General features: G+C 43.2%; 1 protein-coding gene across 6 annotated transcripts in view; it reads left to right on the top strand.

The window, feature by feature from the left end:
* The window catches only part of LOC135873573 (sodium channel protein type 5 subunit alpha-like), a 262,049-nt gene that overhangs the window by 151,028 nt on the left and 93,209 nt on the right, over positions 1 to 17,812 (top strand). For 2 of the 6 annotated variants that reach the window (XM_065398188.1, XM_065398185.1), the window contains exon 17: positions 15,555 to 15,725. The exons of 1 other annotated variant lie outside the window; for it this stretch is intronic. In XM_065398188.1, coding sequence (XP_065254260.1) covers positions 15,555 to 15,725 — 171 coding nt within the window. Of the gene's footprint in view, positions 1 to 14,087; positions 14,103 to 15,554; positions 15,726 to 17,812 lie in introns of all 6 variants that reach the window. 3 more of the 6 variants (XM_065398190.1, XM_065398189.1, XM_065398186.1) reach the window with 2 other exon arrangements.

The following is a 17,812-nucleotide window of genomic DNA, read 5'->3' as shown; positions in this document are numbered from 1 at the left end:
TGACAAACCTATCAGAAGCTGGGAAATAAGCTTCCCCATTCAGGTTGCACTTTTAAAGCTTTGATCATGTTACACACCCAGATTCTGCACTACTCCTTATCCCAACAAATGTCGGTGTTGCCATGATAACGACAGTACATCGTGCAAAGGGAAACCAAGAGAAATGCAAATGCAATTTACGTGAGTGCATTGAAAGTCCCACAGTTATGGCCAGGGCCGCCGAGAGCGGGTTTGGGCCCCGGTGAAAAAAATTTTTCGGGCCCCCCAGCAAGGGTGGACCGGCTAAACAGGGCCAATGAGGGGGGGGAAGCCGGACGCCGGGCCCCCTTCTGAACTGCCAGGCCCCGGCTTCCCCCCTCTCGTCGGCCCTGGTTATGGCTAAATATCTCTTTGTGTTGAGGGCATTATATACAAACGAAACAAGAGCTCCTTGGGGGAGATTGTTATGCATTCAAATCTATTCTAACTTTTCCCTAACTGTAATCCATTTTTTTATATATTTAAGAATTTTAGAACAGGTGGGGAGAAAGATTGTGTGCTTGTGTGTCTGAAGAAGGATGCTTAGAGGAGAAAATGTCTCCCACTTCACTTGAAAGATGCTGGTTGAAGAGGGATTTAGTGGTCACAGTTTGGCAGAGTTGCTAGAACCTTGCTTTATTTTCTCCTGTTAGTAGAATTTATTGTTGTTGCCTGGGAGAGGAGGTAAAGGAAGTGTCTATATCAGTATTAGTGAATATTCCTGTCTGACATCCATGACAAGGAAGCCCACGGTTCTGCCCACTCATTGCGTCCCGTGGGGCTTCCAACAGTGAAGTAGAGTGTCTGCAGCAGTGTCACTGGAGATGTGCATTAGAGGGGAAAAAAAGCAATTTTGATGCATCTCATAAAATGTTGAGTGCAAGAAGAGATTTTTCTCTACGTACAGGAGACATTTAAAATTTCCTCTCTGTGAAGCCAATTGCTACTGTGAATAACCTATTATAGTGTGGAGTGTTTCGAATTTTGACATACTTGTCTTAGAAGTAAACACCTCATTTACTTCTGTGCTTCCCAAGTGCATTGTTAAAAGTATTAACACATTGGGACAAATCTTGTAGTCCTTTTTCAGGCAAAGTGCCTGTTAAAGACATTGGACCATACTCTGCTCAACGTACGTTGGTGAAAATCCAGAGTCAGCTGGCATAATTGAGAGGCTAATGACAGTTTGCCTAAATCAGAACTGCAAGATTGGATGCAACATTGCTAGAGAGTAGGTATTTTTTGGTGCAATCCAATCCTTCTGTCTTCCAGAGCCTTCACATCAAGGGTGAGTATCAGAATACTCCACTGGAAAGGACAAAAAGCCACTTTCAAGAAAGCCTTCGCAGTTAAGTAAAACTGCACCCATGTGTTAAGAGTAGCAGCATGAAAGTTCAAATATTACGAAACCCTTCTACAACTGTATTTTCTATTCAATGTATTAGGAAAAGTTTTAATTTCAATTGGCATTTCTATTATCTCAGCCAATGCTGGCAGAAGCCATCTTGCTGAAAGGTACCAATTTGTGACACTCTCAGTATGAGAACCTGTAATAACCTAGTACACCTGCGACACCTTAATCTCCCTTTTGTAACTGAGATGCACTGACAGTAAAGAAATATGGAAGAGACATGCTTGCAGCCTACGCATATGGCAGAGAAAGAAAACAAAAATCTGCACAGATTCTATAATGGAACAGAAAATGATAGGTAGGACTTAGGTCCAGAAAATGTGGTTGTGTAGGAGATGCCCCCTCCCCATCCAAACTTAATGGAGCTGTCTTTCTGTCATGTATTTTTAGGTGCCAGTCATTGTAGCATTCCCACTCAGTGCTTTAAGAGACAGAGACAAAAACCCCCACTCCTCATTAGTCTAACCCAGGGGTAGGCAACCTATGGCACGCGTGCCGAAGGCGGCACGCAAGCTGATTTTCAATGGCACTCACACTGCCCGGCTCCTGGCCACTGGTCCGGGGGGCTCTGCATTTTAATTTAATTTTAAATGAAGCTTCTTAAACATTTTAAAAACCTTATTTACTTTACATACAACAATAGTTTAGTTATATATTATAGACTTATAGAAAGAGACCTAAAAACATTAAAATGTATGACTGGCACGCAAAACCTTAAATTAGAGTGAATAAATGAAGACTCCGCACATCACTTCTGAAAGGTTGCCAAACCCTGGTTTAACCCTATGATGGGAGCCAGAATCACCATAGTAAGTCATCTGTTTATTCTCCCAGATACACTTGGTGTCCGATTGTCCATTGTATGAAAACAAACTAATAATAAAGATTATTCCAGTACCTTTGAGACAGAGAAGTCCAAATGCTGATTGTCCTCTGAGGAATAAAAAAGCCTCTCCATATAGTTAAATTATTTTAATCTACATCTTGTGATGCAGCACAGCAGTGTCACAATGAGTATCTGGTTGCATCCTTTTCAGATTGTCTTTTCAAGCACTAATTTTGGCTCCCTGAAGGATTAAATCATAGAAATCATTTTCTAAACCTCTGTAAAGTCCTTTCAGAGCCCTAAGAATGAACACCTTAATACATATGACATCAAAACTCGCAGCTCTGAAAGAATGGGAGGAGATCAAGGAGACATTAAATTGTTCCACCATCTTAATCTGCAAAAAGCAGCCATCTCACTAACAAGACCTTATAGGAAATTACCTTAAACTTACCATGTTAAAAGGTTTTAGAAATCAAAATGGGCCTGATCCAAGCCCCTTCAACGGCCCCTTTTGCACCACTCCACATGCTACCTGGGGTTCTTCTTCAACTTTGACCGTACTGCTCTTTCCAGTGGAGAGTGTAGCTTGTCTGAAACAGCATCTGGCTCAGTGTCTCTGCAATATTCTTAGACAGGTGGGCAACCTTTCAGAAGTGATGTGCCGAGTCTTCATTTATTCACATTTATTAAGGTTTCACGTGCCAGTCATACATTTTAACATTTTTAGAAGGTCTCTTTCTCTAAGTCTATAATATATAACTAAACTATTGTTGTATGTAAAGTAAATAAGATTTTTTAAATGTTTAAGAAGCTTCATTTAAAATTAAATTAAAATGCAGCGCCCCCAGGACCGGTGGCCAGGACCCGGGCAGTGTGAGTGCCACTGAAAATCAGCTCACGTGCTGCTTCAGCACACGTGCCATAGGTTGCCTACCCCTGCTCTTAGACTACATCTACTCTGCATGCTTCTCTTGGAGGTTTGTAGACTATGTACTCAGACTATGACACCTTAGAACGGGTTGAAGTAGCAGTGTAGATGGTGAGGCATTGCTTAGGTGAGTAGAGTACATACAAATCGCACCTGAGTTCATCCCTACACAGCTCTCTACTCACCCAGGCGGTGCCTTCCCATCTACACTGCTACTTTCAGCCATGTAGTGTCATACTGCCTCCACACTGCTGGAGCCTTTCCCTGTCAGAGGCAAAGACTCTAGCAGGGGGAAGGCAGCTGGGAAATGGGAAATCCACCCCGCTCACCATTGCTAGAGCCTTTTCCCATCAGAGGGAAAGACTTTGGCAGTGGGGAAAGTCTCTGGCAATCCCCTGCTGCTAGAGCCCTTCTGTGCCACAGTGAAAGACTCCAGCTGTGGAGAAAGGCTCTGGCAGTGGGAAGGAGCTAAAGCCTTAAACACTGCTTCCCCCGCCAAAGCCTTTCACTGACATGTGTAGCTACACTCCACAGTGTGGACCCAGCTTGTTCTTCAGTGCAACTTGAAGCTACACATGCCCTACACGCAGCCAAAGGTGCAGTAGAGTGTAGATGTAGCCCAGCGGTATGTCTACACAGCAGCCTAGGGTTGCCAGGCATCCGGTTTTCGACCGAAACACCCAGTCGAAAAGGGATCCTGGTGGCTCCGGTCGGCACCGCTGACCAGGCCGTTAAATATCTGGTTGGCGGTGTAGCAGGGGCCCAGGGCTAAGGCAAGCTTCCTGCTTGCCTTAGCTCCACGTGGATCCTGGAAGCAGCCGCCAGGTCCTAGCGGCTCCTAGGCACATGGGTGGCCAGCGACACTCCGCACGCTGCCCCTGCACCTGCCCCAGTGCTGGCCTCACAGCTCCCATTGACCAGGGAACTGTGGCCAATGGGAGCTGCGGGGGTGGTGCCTGTGGGCAGAGGGCAGTGCATGGAACCTCCCTGGCCGCCCAAACACCTAGAAGCCACAGGGACCTGATGGCCGCTTCCTGGGAGTCGCAGTAAGCACCGCCGGGACCGCGCACCCCAAACCTCCTTCTGCACCCCAATCCCTTGTCCCAGCCCGGAGCCCCCTCCTTTACCCCAAACCCCTCATCCCCAGCCCCACCCCAGAGCCCACACCCCCAGCCAGAGCCTGCTCCCCCTCCCACATCCTAACCCCCTGTCCCATCCCAGTGAAACTGAGTGAGGGTGGGGGAGAGTGAGAGAGAGTGACGGAGGGAGGGGGGATGGAGTGAGTGGAGTCAGGGCCTTGGAGAAGGGGTAGGGCAGGGGCGTGGCTTCTGGGAAGGGGCAGGGCAGGGGTGTTCAGTTTTGTGCTATTAGAAAGTTGGCAACCCTACAGCAGCCATCGGTGTGAGTTGCAGCTTGTGTACATGTGTTGTAGCTTGCTCACTAAAAATAGCAATGAGGATACTGTGGCACGGGCTTCAGAGTGGGCTGCACAAGCCTCCCTAACCCCCTGGAGTTCATACTAGCTTTGGCAACCCATGCTGAAGCCTGTGCCCCAGCGTCCTCTCTTCTATTTTCAGTGAGTTCGCTAGAGTACAGCTAGCACGAGTACACCACTCGAGGGGCAGATCCCAGCCGTGGCTGTAGTGTAGACATACCCTATGTGAAAAGTAGACCAATTTCAGAATCAACTAACAGCAGTCAAGCAAAAAAGTATAGCAGAATCTGAATCGGCTCAATCAATATCAAACATCCATCTGCAGCTCCTGGAAAACAGTCATCTCCTTAGAGGATAAAGCTGACGAAGCTGAAAATATAAGCCCCCAATTCAATATATGCTTCCTGTGTCTTCCTGAAGTAGCAAGAAAAGCCCAGAATAAGTAACTTTTTTTGTCAATGGATCCCAATCCTCTGTCTACGTAGTATGCGGGTTGTTTATACCTCAGTGACAGCAGCAGTGCACTAATGCAAGGCTATATGCCAATGGCAAACCCAGTGGGCCTGACTGTGATCTCACATTTGTAGATGCTATTGACAGTGGAGTTACTCCTGATTTACCCTTGTGCAAGTGAGCTCAGAATCTGCACTGCAGTGACCAGTATGGAAAAGTGTTCTGTGAATGTACCACATGCACCGTTAAAGCTGTGATAAAGTTTTGCCTGGGTCCTGTGCGCTGCAGAAATAACACCTTCTATATTTTCTTACACCGTGCAATTCCGAGCCAGCAGCACTTGCTCAGCACTTGTTTTTGAAAAATGCCATTATTGGTTTGTTACAATGGAGTGGCTAATTGGGTCAGATGGAATGTGCTTGCCGCCTGCTGCCATGAAGGAGTGCTTTACTGTTCCTTAGACTCCCTTAAAGCAGGCAAAGGTAACTTTAACTTACACCTCCCCTTGTGTTTCAGAATGGGCCAAATCCGACACCCTGCTGTGGCTGCTTTGTGCCACCCTGATTTTGCAAAGAAGCTGAAAAGCCAATAGCTTGAGCCGCCTGAGGATTCCTCCTGAATGGGGAGATCCTTACATAGCATCAAGTTGCTGGAGTGGCTGCTAGGCCATCCCATCCCAGGATGTAGTATCTGGTGCAGGGACTGTTGTCTGAGGAAAGGTGGCATACCTTTGCCCATTCCCTGGGGGTCCTGCACAGTTCCAAAAGGGGCCTGATTTTGCTGTCTTCCTAGTTTCTCATCTGTGTAACTGCACTGACTCCAATGGTGTAAGATAACACCTGATTTACTCAGGTGTCAGAAACAATCCCATTGAGTCCCATGGGAACTGAGCCTGCTGATGCCAGTATTGTACTGAGTCCACCCAGAATACCAAATTGGTGTAAGTTACACTCGTTTTGCACACCCACTGAATACCAAATTGGTCCAGGTGACTCTGCTTTGCTACTTACATTCATTTTCTGATCCATGATTCTCCCCTTACACCTGTGGGTAGATCCTACTATCAGTTGCATGAGGGCAACTCCCATTGAAGTCAGTGGGAGTTTCATAGGTCCCCAATATCTAATTTACATTACTGTTTATGACATCAATAGAGCTGGTTGGAAACCAGAATTTCCATTCCACAGAAAATTCTGACATTTTGAAATGTGTTTTCATTTGGAATCAGAACTAAAAGTCAAAAATTCCCATGAGACAAGGTGGGTGAGGTAATGTCTTTTATTGGACCAGCTTCTGCTGAGACAAGCTTTTGCACTTACACAGAGCCCTTCATCAGGTCTTGTAACTATCAAAATGTTTTGTTTTGCTAATGTGGAAACAAAATATAATATCATAATATATAATAAAATCATATTTAATATAATAAAAAGGTTGAAACAAAATGAAACTCTGTCAAAGCAAAACATTTTAACACTATCAAAATGAAATGATAATGCAGAACATTTCATCAAAATTGATGCATTCCCACAAACCATTTCAATTTTGATGAAAAACTGTTCCATCAAAAGAGTTTGGACCAGCTCTAGTCATCAGCTTTGAATCTAAATGTAAAGGGGCACAAGTTAATATAACTTACCTGCTGAGGAAAAATGCCTGGAAAAATAAGTGCAAGCAAATTAGTATGTCCTAGGGGAATAATTTGAACTTCATTGGCAAATATTAAACAACAAAATCTTTATATTTGTTTTCACATTCACATATGTGTAGGCATTTAGATTTGTTACATCAGTTTCATCAAGACACAGCAGACAGGACGAGAAGACTTGCTGTCAGTCTCTTCATTGATGTGATTAGAGCAGTCACACTGCTAACAAAGGTTTTAGGGTGCTCATTTAGTATAAGATGCCTGGAAATCTATTTCTCTGTAGCATAATGCTGAAGGTCCATGAAACACTAAAGAGCAATTAAAAAAAAAAAAAAAAAGCCTGGCACCGAAAGAACTGATATCAGGCATAGTTGACTTGACAACATGCATTTGGACAAGTGCTCAGACCATGGACTACATGTCAGTCACGGTCTACTGGGTGCCATTTCCTAGTATCCATATCCCCTCCACCCCCCCCCTCCAGCAAAATGCTGCCCCAAAATGAGCATTTCTCAGTTTCTCCCTTTGGTAAAGAACACACTGCCACTCAACATTTTTGGTCCAGTTTCAAAATGACTTACTTCCCAGGCCCAGAGATATGTGTGTGTGTATGCTTGAGAGAGAGAAAGAGAGTTTGAAATTGTCATGTCTGATAATAAATCCAAAATATCTAAATTGAAAGTAATGGCAACTAAAAGCCAGTCAGATGTTTTGTCATTTTTGGATGTAATAGCACGAGGCATTCTTGATGATGACAGAAATATTAAGCCTTAACTGACTGAAAAAGTCTGTGGTTATTTCAGTCACTCTCTTAAAGCACATTGTATTTCTATGTGAACTTCAGAAGTACAACAATCTTCCAGAACTGAAACTTACATTGGAGGAGCCCATTTGTTTGAATTGCCCATATTATATTGTGGAGAGATCCCAATTACCAAAAGAAATATAAAGTGTCTAGTGATTAAACATCAGGATGCAATTTAGCAAAAGGTATTAGTTTGAACTCTGAACAATGAACACTTATGAAACACTTTCGCTGCCTATTTAAGCCTTTTGAATTGATAACAGGAGAAATTAACTTTGTCAGTGCATCCCTTTGCCAAGTTCTTCTACTTAGACTAATTTTAAAACTGAACTCTTAGAAGAATGAAACTATTTGATTATGGACAATGTGCTGCTGGGTGTGGAAAATGATCTTAGACCAACTAAGACTGAGCGATTAGAATTAATACTCTCTACTTTTCCAGGCCACAGTTCAAACGCTTTAAATGTTCTGGATTAATCTGAGATAGAGCATTGCAAAAGTGTTCTATTTACTTTCCTGAGGGAAGGCATTTGGCAAAGGATCCATATCTTGTGCAGAGACTAGGAAGTTAGTTCAGCTGTGGCTGGGATGATAGGTACCCTCAGAAGTTTTAGATATGATCTTCTCCAATACCCAAAAACTGAAAAACAATAGGACAGATTCTCAGCTGAACTGACTTCAGCAGAGTTATGACAATTTACATCAGCTGAGGATCTGGCCAGCTTTAACTGCATTGATGTTTAAGGGCCAGATTCTTATACTCTGGCTCATGCTGACTACTCGTGGAGTAAGGTACTGTTTAGTATGAGTAAGTGTATCACAGTCTAGCTACAAATATCTGAATTCCCCATTGACTTTCAGGAAAAAAAATTGTTTAGAAATGATTTGGTGACCAAATTCTGCCCTCCAATACATGCACCTATGTAGTCAATGGGCCAACTTCTGCCCTTAGCTACACTGGTGTAAATCCAGAGTAAGGACTTAATTGACTTCAGCAGAGTTACTCCAAACATACACCAGTACAACAGAACACTATTGGGTGTCCTGTACATATTACCTGAGGGCAAAATTTGACCCACTGACTTTACAGATGAGTATTAATTGTGTGCTACGTAACAAGCCTACATTTGGAGCTCACCAGCATAGCTCAAAGCTGGTATCTGAGCTGCTTCTTCTGCATCGTTTAGTGATATGCTTATCTGTTTCTTTTTATAAACCATGTTCCAGCTAAAGTTGTGCATGATGTCATCTTTTTAAAAACCAAATCACATAGAATACATGACCAGCAGTTTCTAATTATGAGTAAATTGTTCCTACTTCCTTTGGGACAGATTGTATCTGGCCTTTGCACAGATGAACAATGGGTAGAGTGGTATATAAGAATTGTTGAACTAGATTAGATTAGTGCTCCATCTACTCTGGTTCCCTTCTCACCAAAAGTCCCCAGTATCAGATATTTCAGACGAAGTGTACAAGAAACTCTTCAGTGACAGTTATGGGATATCCTGCTCTTAGGGAAAGTTTCCTCATAGTCCTGAACCATGAGGTATTATATCCCTTCCAAAACATTTTCTTATTTTTTAATATTTTATTAATATGACTTGGATACCCTTATTCTCATTCATTCTCTCTCTCTCTCTCTCTCTCTCTCTGTGTGTGTGTGTGTGTGTGTGTGTGTGTGTGTGTGTGTGTGTGTGTGTGTGTGTGTAAAATGCATTTTTAAAATCCTGCTGAACTTGACCTCAAGATACCTTGTGGCAATGAGTTCCACAGATTAATTTTGGGTTGTGTAAAAAGTATTTCCTTTTACCCACTTTGAATTTGCCACCTCTCAATTTCATTTCATGTCCCCATATTCTTGCAGTGAGACACAGAGAGTTGAAGTTCCCAACCTACCTTCCCTAGACCATTCCTTATTTGGTATATTTCCTCCCTCCTTGCTTAGCCCACAGAATAGGCAGGTACAATTACAGTCTAGAGGCTCATTAAAGCACTGGGACTACACCTTCTATGCTCCCACAAAGGCACTGAGACCCTCAGAGGGGATAGGGAGGAAGCAGATCCATGGAATCACAGTGGGAGTAAACTGCATCACTGAGGGCATAAGCTGCCCCACATAAATGGGTGTGTCAGTGAGCGAGCCTCCCCTCTGTGCTGATGTGCTTCAGGAGGTGGCGTCACACGCCCCAAGGCAGAGCTGTGCCTCAAAGCACCATTGCACCGCCAAGCTTTAACTGTTTGTTTGTGGTGTGGGAGTGAATTTGTTCCCCTGACTGCAAGATGCTAACAGCGCTGTCTTGGGGCAGCCCTTGTGTGTGCAGATGCACTTATTCAAGTGAAGTGATGGATTGGGTAGTATGTGAGGGAGAAGGAGGAAACCCTTCGATAACACCTGGGCAACTTAAATTTCTACCATTGGTTCCTTTTTTTTCACAATAGTTTCCTTGTGGCCCATGCTGAATGAGACAATCAAACTTACTTATAGATACATTCCTTCTCCCAGATCCTCCTTGCTCATTTCCCGGGCAGTGCTTTCCTTTGCAGTTTTCATGTCCTCTCTCTGTGACAGAGCTTTGGTCTCCTTTACTTCATGTGTGTTTACGGTTTAATCCTACATTGATATAAACCTAAGCCAGAACTTCATCTATTCTTGCTCAATGTACTGTAGATACAGTTATCTGTCTGATGAAGGATATGTTCGAATGAACACAATGCACAGTGATTACTCTCTCTGTGCATTACGATTCCCCTGTGGTACAATATAATTGCTGGTTTTAATCTGCTTTTTCATATAATTTGGGAGTAGCAGCCCTGCTTTACTGATGTGATTCTTCAAGTGTGGATGGGATGGTGCTCTTATGTATACATTTAAAACCAACAACTTCATACCAACCCTCCTTTCCTCTTATCAGTCATACTGATCCGTATCTGTTTGGTGCTGGCCATAGTGAACATCTATTAGTAGGATCTCTGGTTTATGGTTATTTTTTCTCTCCTTTTTTAACCAACATTTTTAAAAAGTGAATTTAGCCTTTCTGAAAGATGCTTGTCTGACAGCTCTCCAGAGTGCAGTCTTCTATTTACTGGACTTCTACAACAGGTACATATAGGAAGCAATGCAAACTTCCTTACACAGCAGCAGAAATGTGCACTGCTTTACTTATCCCCACAGCTAAGAGTTAGATAGATGGTAGTTTGGTTTTTGTTATCATTTAATTCTTGGCCTTTCTGATGAGAAAGGGTGCCCAATTACTGGGTGCAAATTGTTGCAAAGGAATGGTGCCAATCATGGTGATTTTATGATATCCATAGCTGTCCACTTGGAACAGGGCAGACATCTCCACTATTTCACATAGCCCTGTAAACAACCATGCTATAATACCTATATTTGATCACTGCTGAACTGGGCCATGTACAATGAAGCCTCCGTGTTCCATTATTTGTGTTTTTAGCCATTCAGTCCCTCCTATTATTACATGTTTCACATTCAAAGACTGACTATTTGGAGGCCTTGCAGGTTAAAATGATCTGCCCGTCATTAAATCATTAATTACTGCCATGCTGACTTGTGTTCCTCCAGCAAAACAGTGATGTCATGTCAGCCATCCTGCACTGGCTAAAGTTGTGATGTCATTATTGGCAGTATCCTCTTCCGACAGTAATGACATGACCATTTGACAACTTCCTACAATTATCCGGGTATTCTAATTCTTGACCATCTCAAGGGGTGCGGTGTATTCCTGAAATGCCAGCGCAAACCCCATGCTCTATATAAATCCCACTTAATCTCTCAAAATAGGTCTTCAGTTAGACTTAAGTGGTATATAGGCCTGGTGCTGGCCCTTTGCACAGGGGTAAATTTCACCCTCAGTGCACAGGACTGGATTAGTACTCTGCAATGTGTTCTGAGTAAAGGGCGGTTTGTAGTTGCCCTGTTCCAGGGGAGTCACAAATCAGTCCCTGTTTCTGCCTTGTTCCATTGGGGAAATAAACTGAGCCAACCCCTTTCCTGGTCCAGTTTACATGCCTCTCCAGGTCAGCTCAGCAGTGCTGGCCTGCAAGTTTGGGCAGGGAGGCTCTGTGCACTAACCCCTCCCCGAGTGCCGGCTTTGCAGCTCCCATTGGCCGGGAAGCACGACCAATTGGAACTGTGAGGGTGGCGCCTGCGAGCGTGAGGGCAGTGCGGGGAGCCTCCCTGGCCACCCATGCGCCTAGGGGCTGCAGGGACCTGGCAGCTGCTTCCTGGGACCTGTGGTAAGCGCCGCCTGGAGCCCGCACCCCAACCCCCTGCCCCAGCCTGGAGCCCCCTCCTGCACCCCAAACCCTTCATCCCTAGCCCCACTCCAGAGCCCACACCTTCAGCTGGAGCCTGCACCCCCTCCCGCACTCTGAACCTCTCGGCCCCAGCCCAGAGCCATCTCCAGCACCCCAAACCCTTCATCCCCAGCCCCACCCCAGAGTTCGCACCCCCAGCCAGAGCCCTTACACCCCTTCTGCACCCCAACCCCCTGCCCCAGTCCAGTGAAAGTGAGGGTGGGGTAGAGCGAGTGATGGAGGGAGGGGGGATGGAGTGAGCAGGGCTGGGGCCTCGGAGAAGGGACGGGGCAGGGGTAGGGGTGTTCGGTTTTGTGCCATTAGAAAATTGGCAACTCTACCCTCCATCCCAACCCTACCAGCATGAAAGCATGGTGCTAGCCCATGCGGGGCCCTAAGCAGGAATATTTTGGGGTCCCCCCATACCACATAATAAAAAGCAAATAGGAGTCCCCCTTGAGCTACTCGGGACCATAAGCAATTGTTTAATTTTCTTATGCTTAGCTTTGGCCCTGCATGAAGGTTTTTGTATTGCTTTATGTTTTCACTTTATAAATGAATAAAACAACTCAACTGATAAATATTAACATAACGCATATTGCTGTGGCAACTCAGCACTTGACACAAAAAATTAAAAACAAATTACATAAACCACCCACAGTGGGGAGCTTTACTGGAGATAAATCTACTGCTGCTCATGCCAGAAGAACAGATTGTCTAGAATCAAAACAAAACCAAAAACAGTCCCACGTTGAACAAAATAAAATAAATACACCTGGGTCTCTCTTTGGAACCGATTTAAAAAAAATTAAATTAAATTAATGGAGATATCCCATCTCCTAGAACTGGAAGGGACCCTGAAAGGTCATCAAGTCCAGCCCCCTGCCTTCACTAGCAGGACCAAGTACTGATTTTGCCCCAGATCCCTAAGTAGCCCCCTCAAGGATTGAACTCACAACCCTGGGTTTAGCAGGCCAATGCTCAAACCATCCCGATGATGAAGCTTTGATGACCCTGCAATGTATACTGGAAATGTGGGAGATCATGCCAAATGAGAATGGGTTTACCAGGGCCGGCATCAGTTACTTGCAATACTTGAAGCTCACATCATCCCCTGATACTCAGAATGGGATTGCCAGTGATCCCCAGATTCATGGGACAGGCTGTTTTTTCCACAGGTCTTCCCCTCAAGTGTAGCTTTCAGGACAAATCAAAAAGTGTGTTGTAATGATGTTCCATCCTGATGCAGTATCACAGCACAATGGAATTTTGTCCCTATGGGACAGCTTTGGCACTACACAATAACATCATCACTAGTAACTGACATCATGTCATCACATGTCATTGTGAATGTCGTGGACAGGAGGGGGTTGGGAAGAGTCCCTAGATCTTGATGCCAGCCCCGGCAGTTAGTAAATAGTGAAAAGTTTTTGATTGACTTTACCTTCGCTATGCAAGGTAATAATTACTTGACGATTCTAATGTTCTTCAGATCAACAGAGTCACACAGTTTATTCTCAGACACGTCACAATTTCTCATGTCTACGGGTGCATAACCTTTAATGTACAAATGAACTTGAGACGTCACCCAGATTACACTAAACTTTCAACATGAAACAATTGTTTCTGTTGTTCTAGTGTTATAACCAATACTCTGCCATTAAGATTACTTGGTGCTAAGTCGCATGCACATTGCATTAAAAAACCTTTTATGGCTGACTGCCTTACTTGTGTACAGTGTGCTTTGCATATTAGCCGCTCCCCTGTGTATTTTACTGTTTTTAAAGATATACTTTTAGGCATGTAACTTTCTGACTAAGACAAAACTGTAACCCAATGATTAGGGAGCGCTCTTTGGCCTTTGTGTACTGGTGCTGAGCTGTGCCTGGCAATTTTATGTAGTATATTCTTAAGCACAGGGTACAGACTTGGTCATGCATAATTTAATTTATTAAAGTTAAAATATACATTAGACCTCATGCCCTCTGAAGCAGGAAACCAGTAATTTAATTTAAAATTAATTTCCTATGAAAGACATTTGAAAGGACCGATACAAACTTGACATTCTGAGAACATTTGTATGAAAAGCAATTTACTTAACCAACCACTCTCCTTTTCTCCAGTGTTATTTCAGATAGTTATAGTTTTAATAAGAGATTTCCCCCCCACACACACACCTCTTCTGCTGCCTTCTCCAGTGAGGTAGCTATAGAATCAAGGAAGGTGGGGTATGACTTGTGGGGAGGGAGGGGACAGAGAAACTTGTTTAAAACATTATTGTTAAAATCCAGTTACACTTGTAATTTTTTTTTCTCAGCATGAAAGTCCCTCTTTAAGTATTTCAGCATAAGTCTTTGAAATCATCTTGAGCTTTATTAATATTTTAGTAGCAGCGGCAGTAATGACATAAAGTATGGTAATACTTTGTTAAGGTATTGGAGTTACAGGCTAGATTCTCAGCTGGTGTAAATCAGTGGAGCTATGCTGATTTATACATATCTAGCCTTACAAATTTAGGGTCCAATCCTACAAACGCAACCAGGCATAATTCTTAGTACTCTGAGTAATATAGAATTCAGCAATAGTAATCATCACACCTGCTAATAAGTGTCAGAATTTAATGGCACTACTTGTAGTAGTAAGAACTATGCCAAGTAGTAACTATTGGCAGAATATGGCATTCGGTTTCATTCAGAATTGGGGCTCTGATTAAGCAGTCCATCCCTGTTCAGCAAAGCATCTGAGCGTGTGTGTAACATTAAGCATTTAGTTAAGTCTCATTGATTTTACTGTGCTCCAGAATGTACTTAAATGCTTTGCTGAATAGGGGTAGACTTAGTTCATGAATTGGGGCCTATGTAGAACAACGATAATGGAAAGCTGGCCATAATGCGAGAAGGTTATGCTTCCCCATCATCTGCTTTAAGATTGTTTTATCTTTTTCGATGTTCTGTGGGTTTCCTTCCTCTTAAATTTGTATCTTTCCTTCTTTTCATGTGGTTTTCTTTCTACCATTAAGTACAGATGTGTACAGTACTATAGGATATTGCAGGCTTACCTACCTCCGGTGCTTATGCTAAGGCTGTCTAGCACTTTTGTCAGTAAAACTTTTGTCGGTCAAGGGTGTGAAAAAACACAACGTAAGTTTCACCACAAAAGTGCCGGTGTGGACAGCACGATGCCAACATAGCTACTGCTGCTTGTTGGGGGTGTTTTAATTATGCCGACAGGAGAGCTCTCCCCCATCTGCATAGAGCGGTCACATGGGAGACCAGCGGTACAGCTGTGCCCCTATAAGGTCTGTAGTGTAGACATAGCCTAAGTACCGCTGCCTGGTTTTGTGACTGCAGATTGCATCTCTCGATTATTTGGCTGAACTGAAATCACCTCTTTGTGTTGTTTTCGGTCACTGGAGACAAATTCTCTCACAAAAAATAGAGATGAAAATGGACAAGATTGCAGGACGATTCCTCCCTCTAACAACAATGCCTGAGAAGAAGGCCTCTCCCACTTTTTTTTTACAGCAAAGCATCTTAACATATACAATTGCTAAGCCTGAAAAGTTACAGCATAAGCATGTGTAATCTTGTTGCTTGCCATTTTGCCTTAAAGAGTCATCCCTCAGTAAGTATAGTTCTAGCTGAGGAGTTCTGCTTAAGAAATAAAAGCATGCTGCCAAAGAACAAGAAAATAAACATATCTAGGATTATCTCCAGCAGGAAAAACAGCTGCCACTAAAGGGGCAGCAATGCAAAAGCCCAGGAGTCCGGAGTCAGACCTCTGAGATTTGTGAAGAGTTAAGTGAGTTGTACGTGGATAAGCAATTGAAGGCTGAGCTGCCACCACCACCACCACCACCGCCACCACTACTACTAGGGCAAAAAGAGGTAACAGAAACAACTTTCCTACCTGATATTGCATGCAATCAGTAGACCAAGATAATAGTGCATGCGATAGAGGTTAAGGTGGGTTTATTTGGTTTGAAAAAACAAAGAACCTCTCCAATGGCAAGGAAGAAATAATAGGTAATAGCTTTGGTAGCCTTTATAAAGGAGCAGAGGTTCTTTATAAAAACACTGAAGAACTTGGAAAATGCATTAAAAATAAAAATATTTGCAACTGGTATCCAAGTGGTATCAAGAAATGCAACCCATAGAAGAAACTGTAATGTTACCATCTGTGGCTTTAGGATCTGAGGCTACATCTACACTACAGGGGGGGGTCGATTTAAGATACGCAAATTCAGCTACGCGAATAGCGTAGCTGAATTCGACGTATCAGATCCGACTTACCCTGTTGTGAGGACGGCGGCAAAATCGACTGCCACGGCTCCCAGTCGACGGCGCTTACTCCCACCTCCGCTGGTGGAGTAAGCGCGTCGATTCGGGGATCGATTGTCGCGTCCTGACGAGACGCGATAAGTCGATCCCCAAGAGATCGATTTCTACCCGCAGATTCAGGCGGGTAGTGTAGACCTAGCCTGAGATGCATGCTATTCCCTTCTGAAAAGTGACTATGTAAACAAAGAGCTGTTTCTTGGATGCAGTCAGAGCCATGTCTGCTGATTTCATTGGATTAAAATAAGTTTTTGTTCCTTTTTAGCACTGCAGAGCCAACACACAGCTATGAGAATTTAAGCACCTAGTGCACAAATAATAAATAAATAGTAATCCCTGGTGTAATTCAGTTGGTGTCAGCTAAAGTATGGGTTTCCAACTGCCTCTCAGACTTCTCTGGGAGGTATGCATATTATTTCATGAGTTTGGTAGAATTACTGTGGTATTGCACGAAGTTTGACAGTCAATAACAGAACAAAAATACTGACAAATTGTTTCACTACACTAGGTGACACCAGTGCTTTAAAGTCCAATTATGCTGATTACCTATTTGCTTTTTTCCCCCAAAAGAATTTAACATCTAATAGATAAATCTGTAGATAGAGATTGGTGTTGTGTTCTGTTTGAAATCTGGAATTCCACGTTTTGAGATGTATTATTTTTGTAGTTCTCATGTTGTTTGAAGGTAAGGACCACTAAAGTTCCGTGGGAACTGAACTGGAGGAAGGGAAAGAAGGTTGTTCAAAGAGGCATAATTTTAAGGTCCATGCTTGCAAAAATGACTATTCCCCACGCCCAACATAAAATAGAGTCTGAACCCTGCAAAGGTCACAGGGAGGGATTTCTGTGGTATTCCAGGAAGCATGGAACACTCACTGAGCCAGTTCATTCTTTCTATACACATTGATTCCTACTTGTAATACTGTGACTAGAAAATTCACTACCCATAAAAACATTTAAATTAGAGATATTTACACTGGTTTAGTTAGAATAATTCTCAGTTTTTCATTTGAACCCTTGTCCCCAGATTAAAAGGGCCCTGAATTTAAAAAGAGGGAGACTCAGAAACAATTGATATTCCAGCCTCAGGAAAAAATACATTCTAAAGGATGTAAGATCACAAGCTAATAAGATCTAGAGATACCATTGGCTGAAGATGTAAGTCCATCTCTGGAATTGTTTGGTGAAAGGAGTGAAGCCTTCTGCATGTCACCTAATAGTGAGGAGAACCTAATTTCAGGTTTACATTATGTTAGTCTGTTGTTTTTTCTGCCCCCCCTTCCTAAACTGTAAGTTTTAATTTCTCTACAGAGAGAGAAACTTGCACTAAAGCAGGAAATTGGAAAATTATGTCCTTTGTTAATTTTGGAATGAAATGCTATGATTCTACAGGAATATTCTAGCTGTGATATATTCAACAACATGGTGATAAAACAATAATCCCATTTCCTCCCTCACCTTTAAATGGGTCCCAGAATACAAATGCCATCTTCATCTAGTAAAATACAACTGTTTCTATTTGTGGCTGCTCAAAAAGAGGTGGCGAAACGTGGCAGTATTCCATGGAACACTGGAAACCAAACGGAAGTTCACATCAGGCTGTGAATTCCAGCATTAAAGAGTAAAGCCCAAAGGAT

The sequence above is a fragment of the Emys orbicularis genome, chromosome 2, assembly GCF_028017835.1.
Source record: "Emys orbicularis isolate rEmyOrb1 chromosome 2, rEmyOrb1.hap1, whole genome shotgun sequence".
Taxonomy (NCBI): domain Eukaryota; kingdom Metazoa; phylum Chordata; order Testudines; family Emydidae; genus Emys; species Emys orbicularis.
This window is presented reverse-complemented; position numbering and strand designations above follow the sequence as displayed.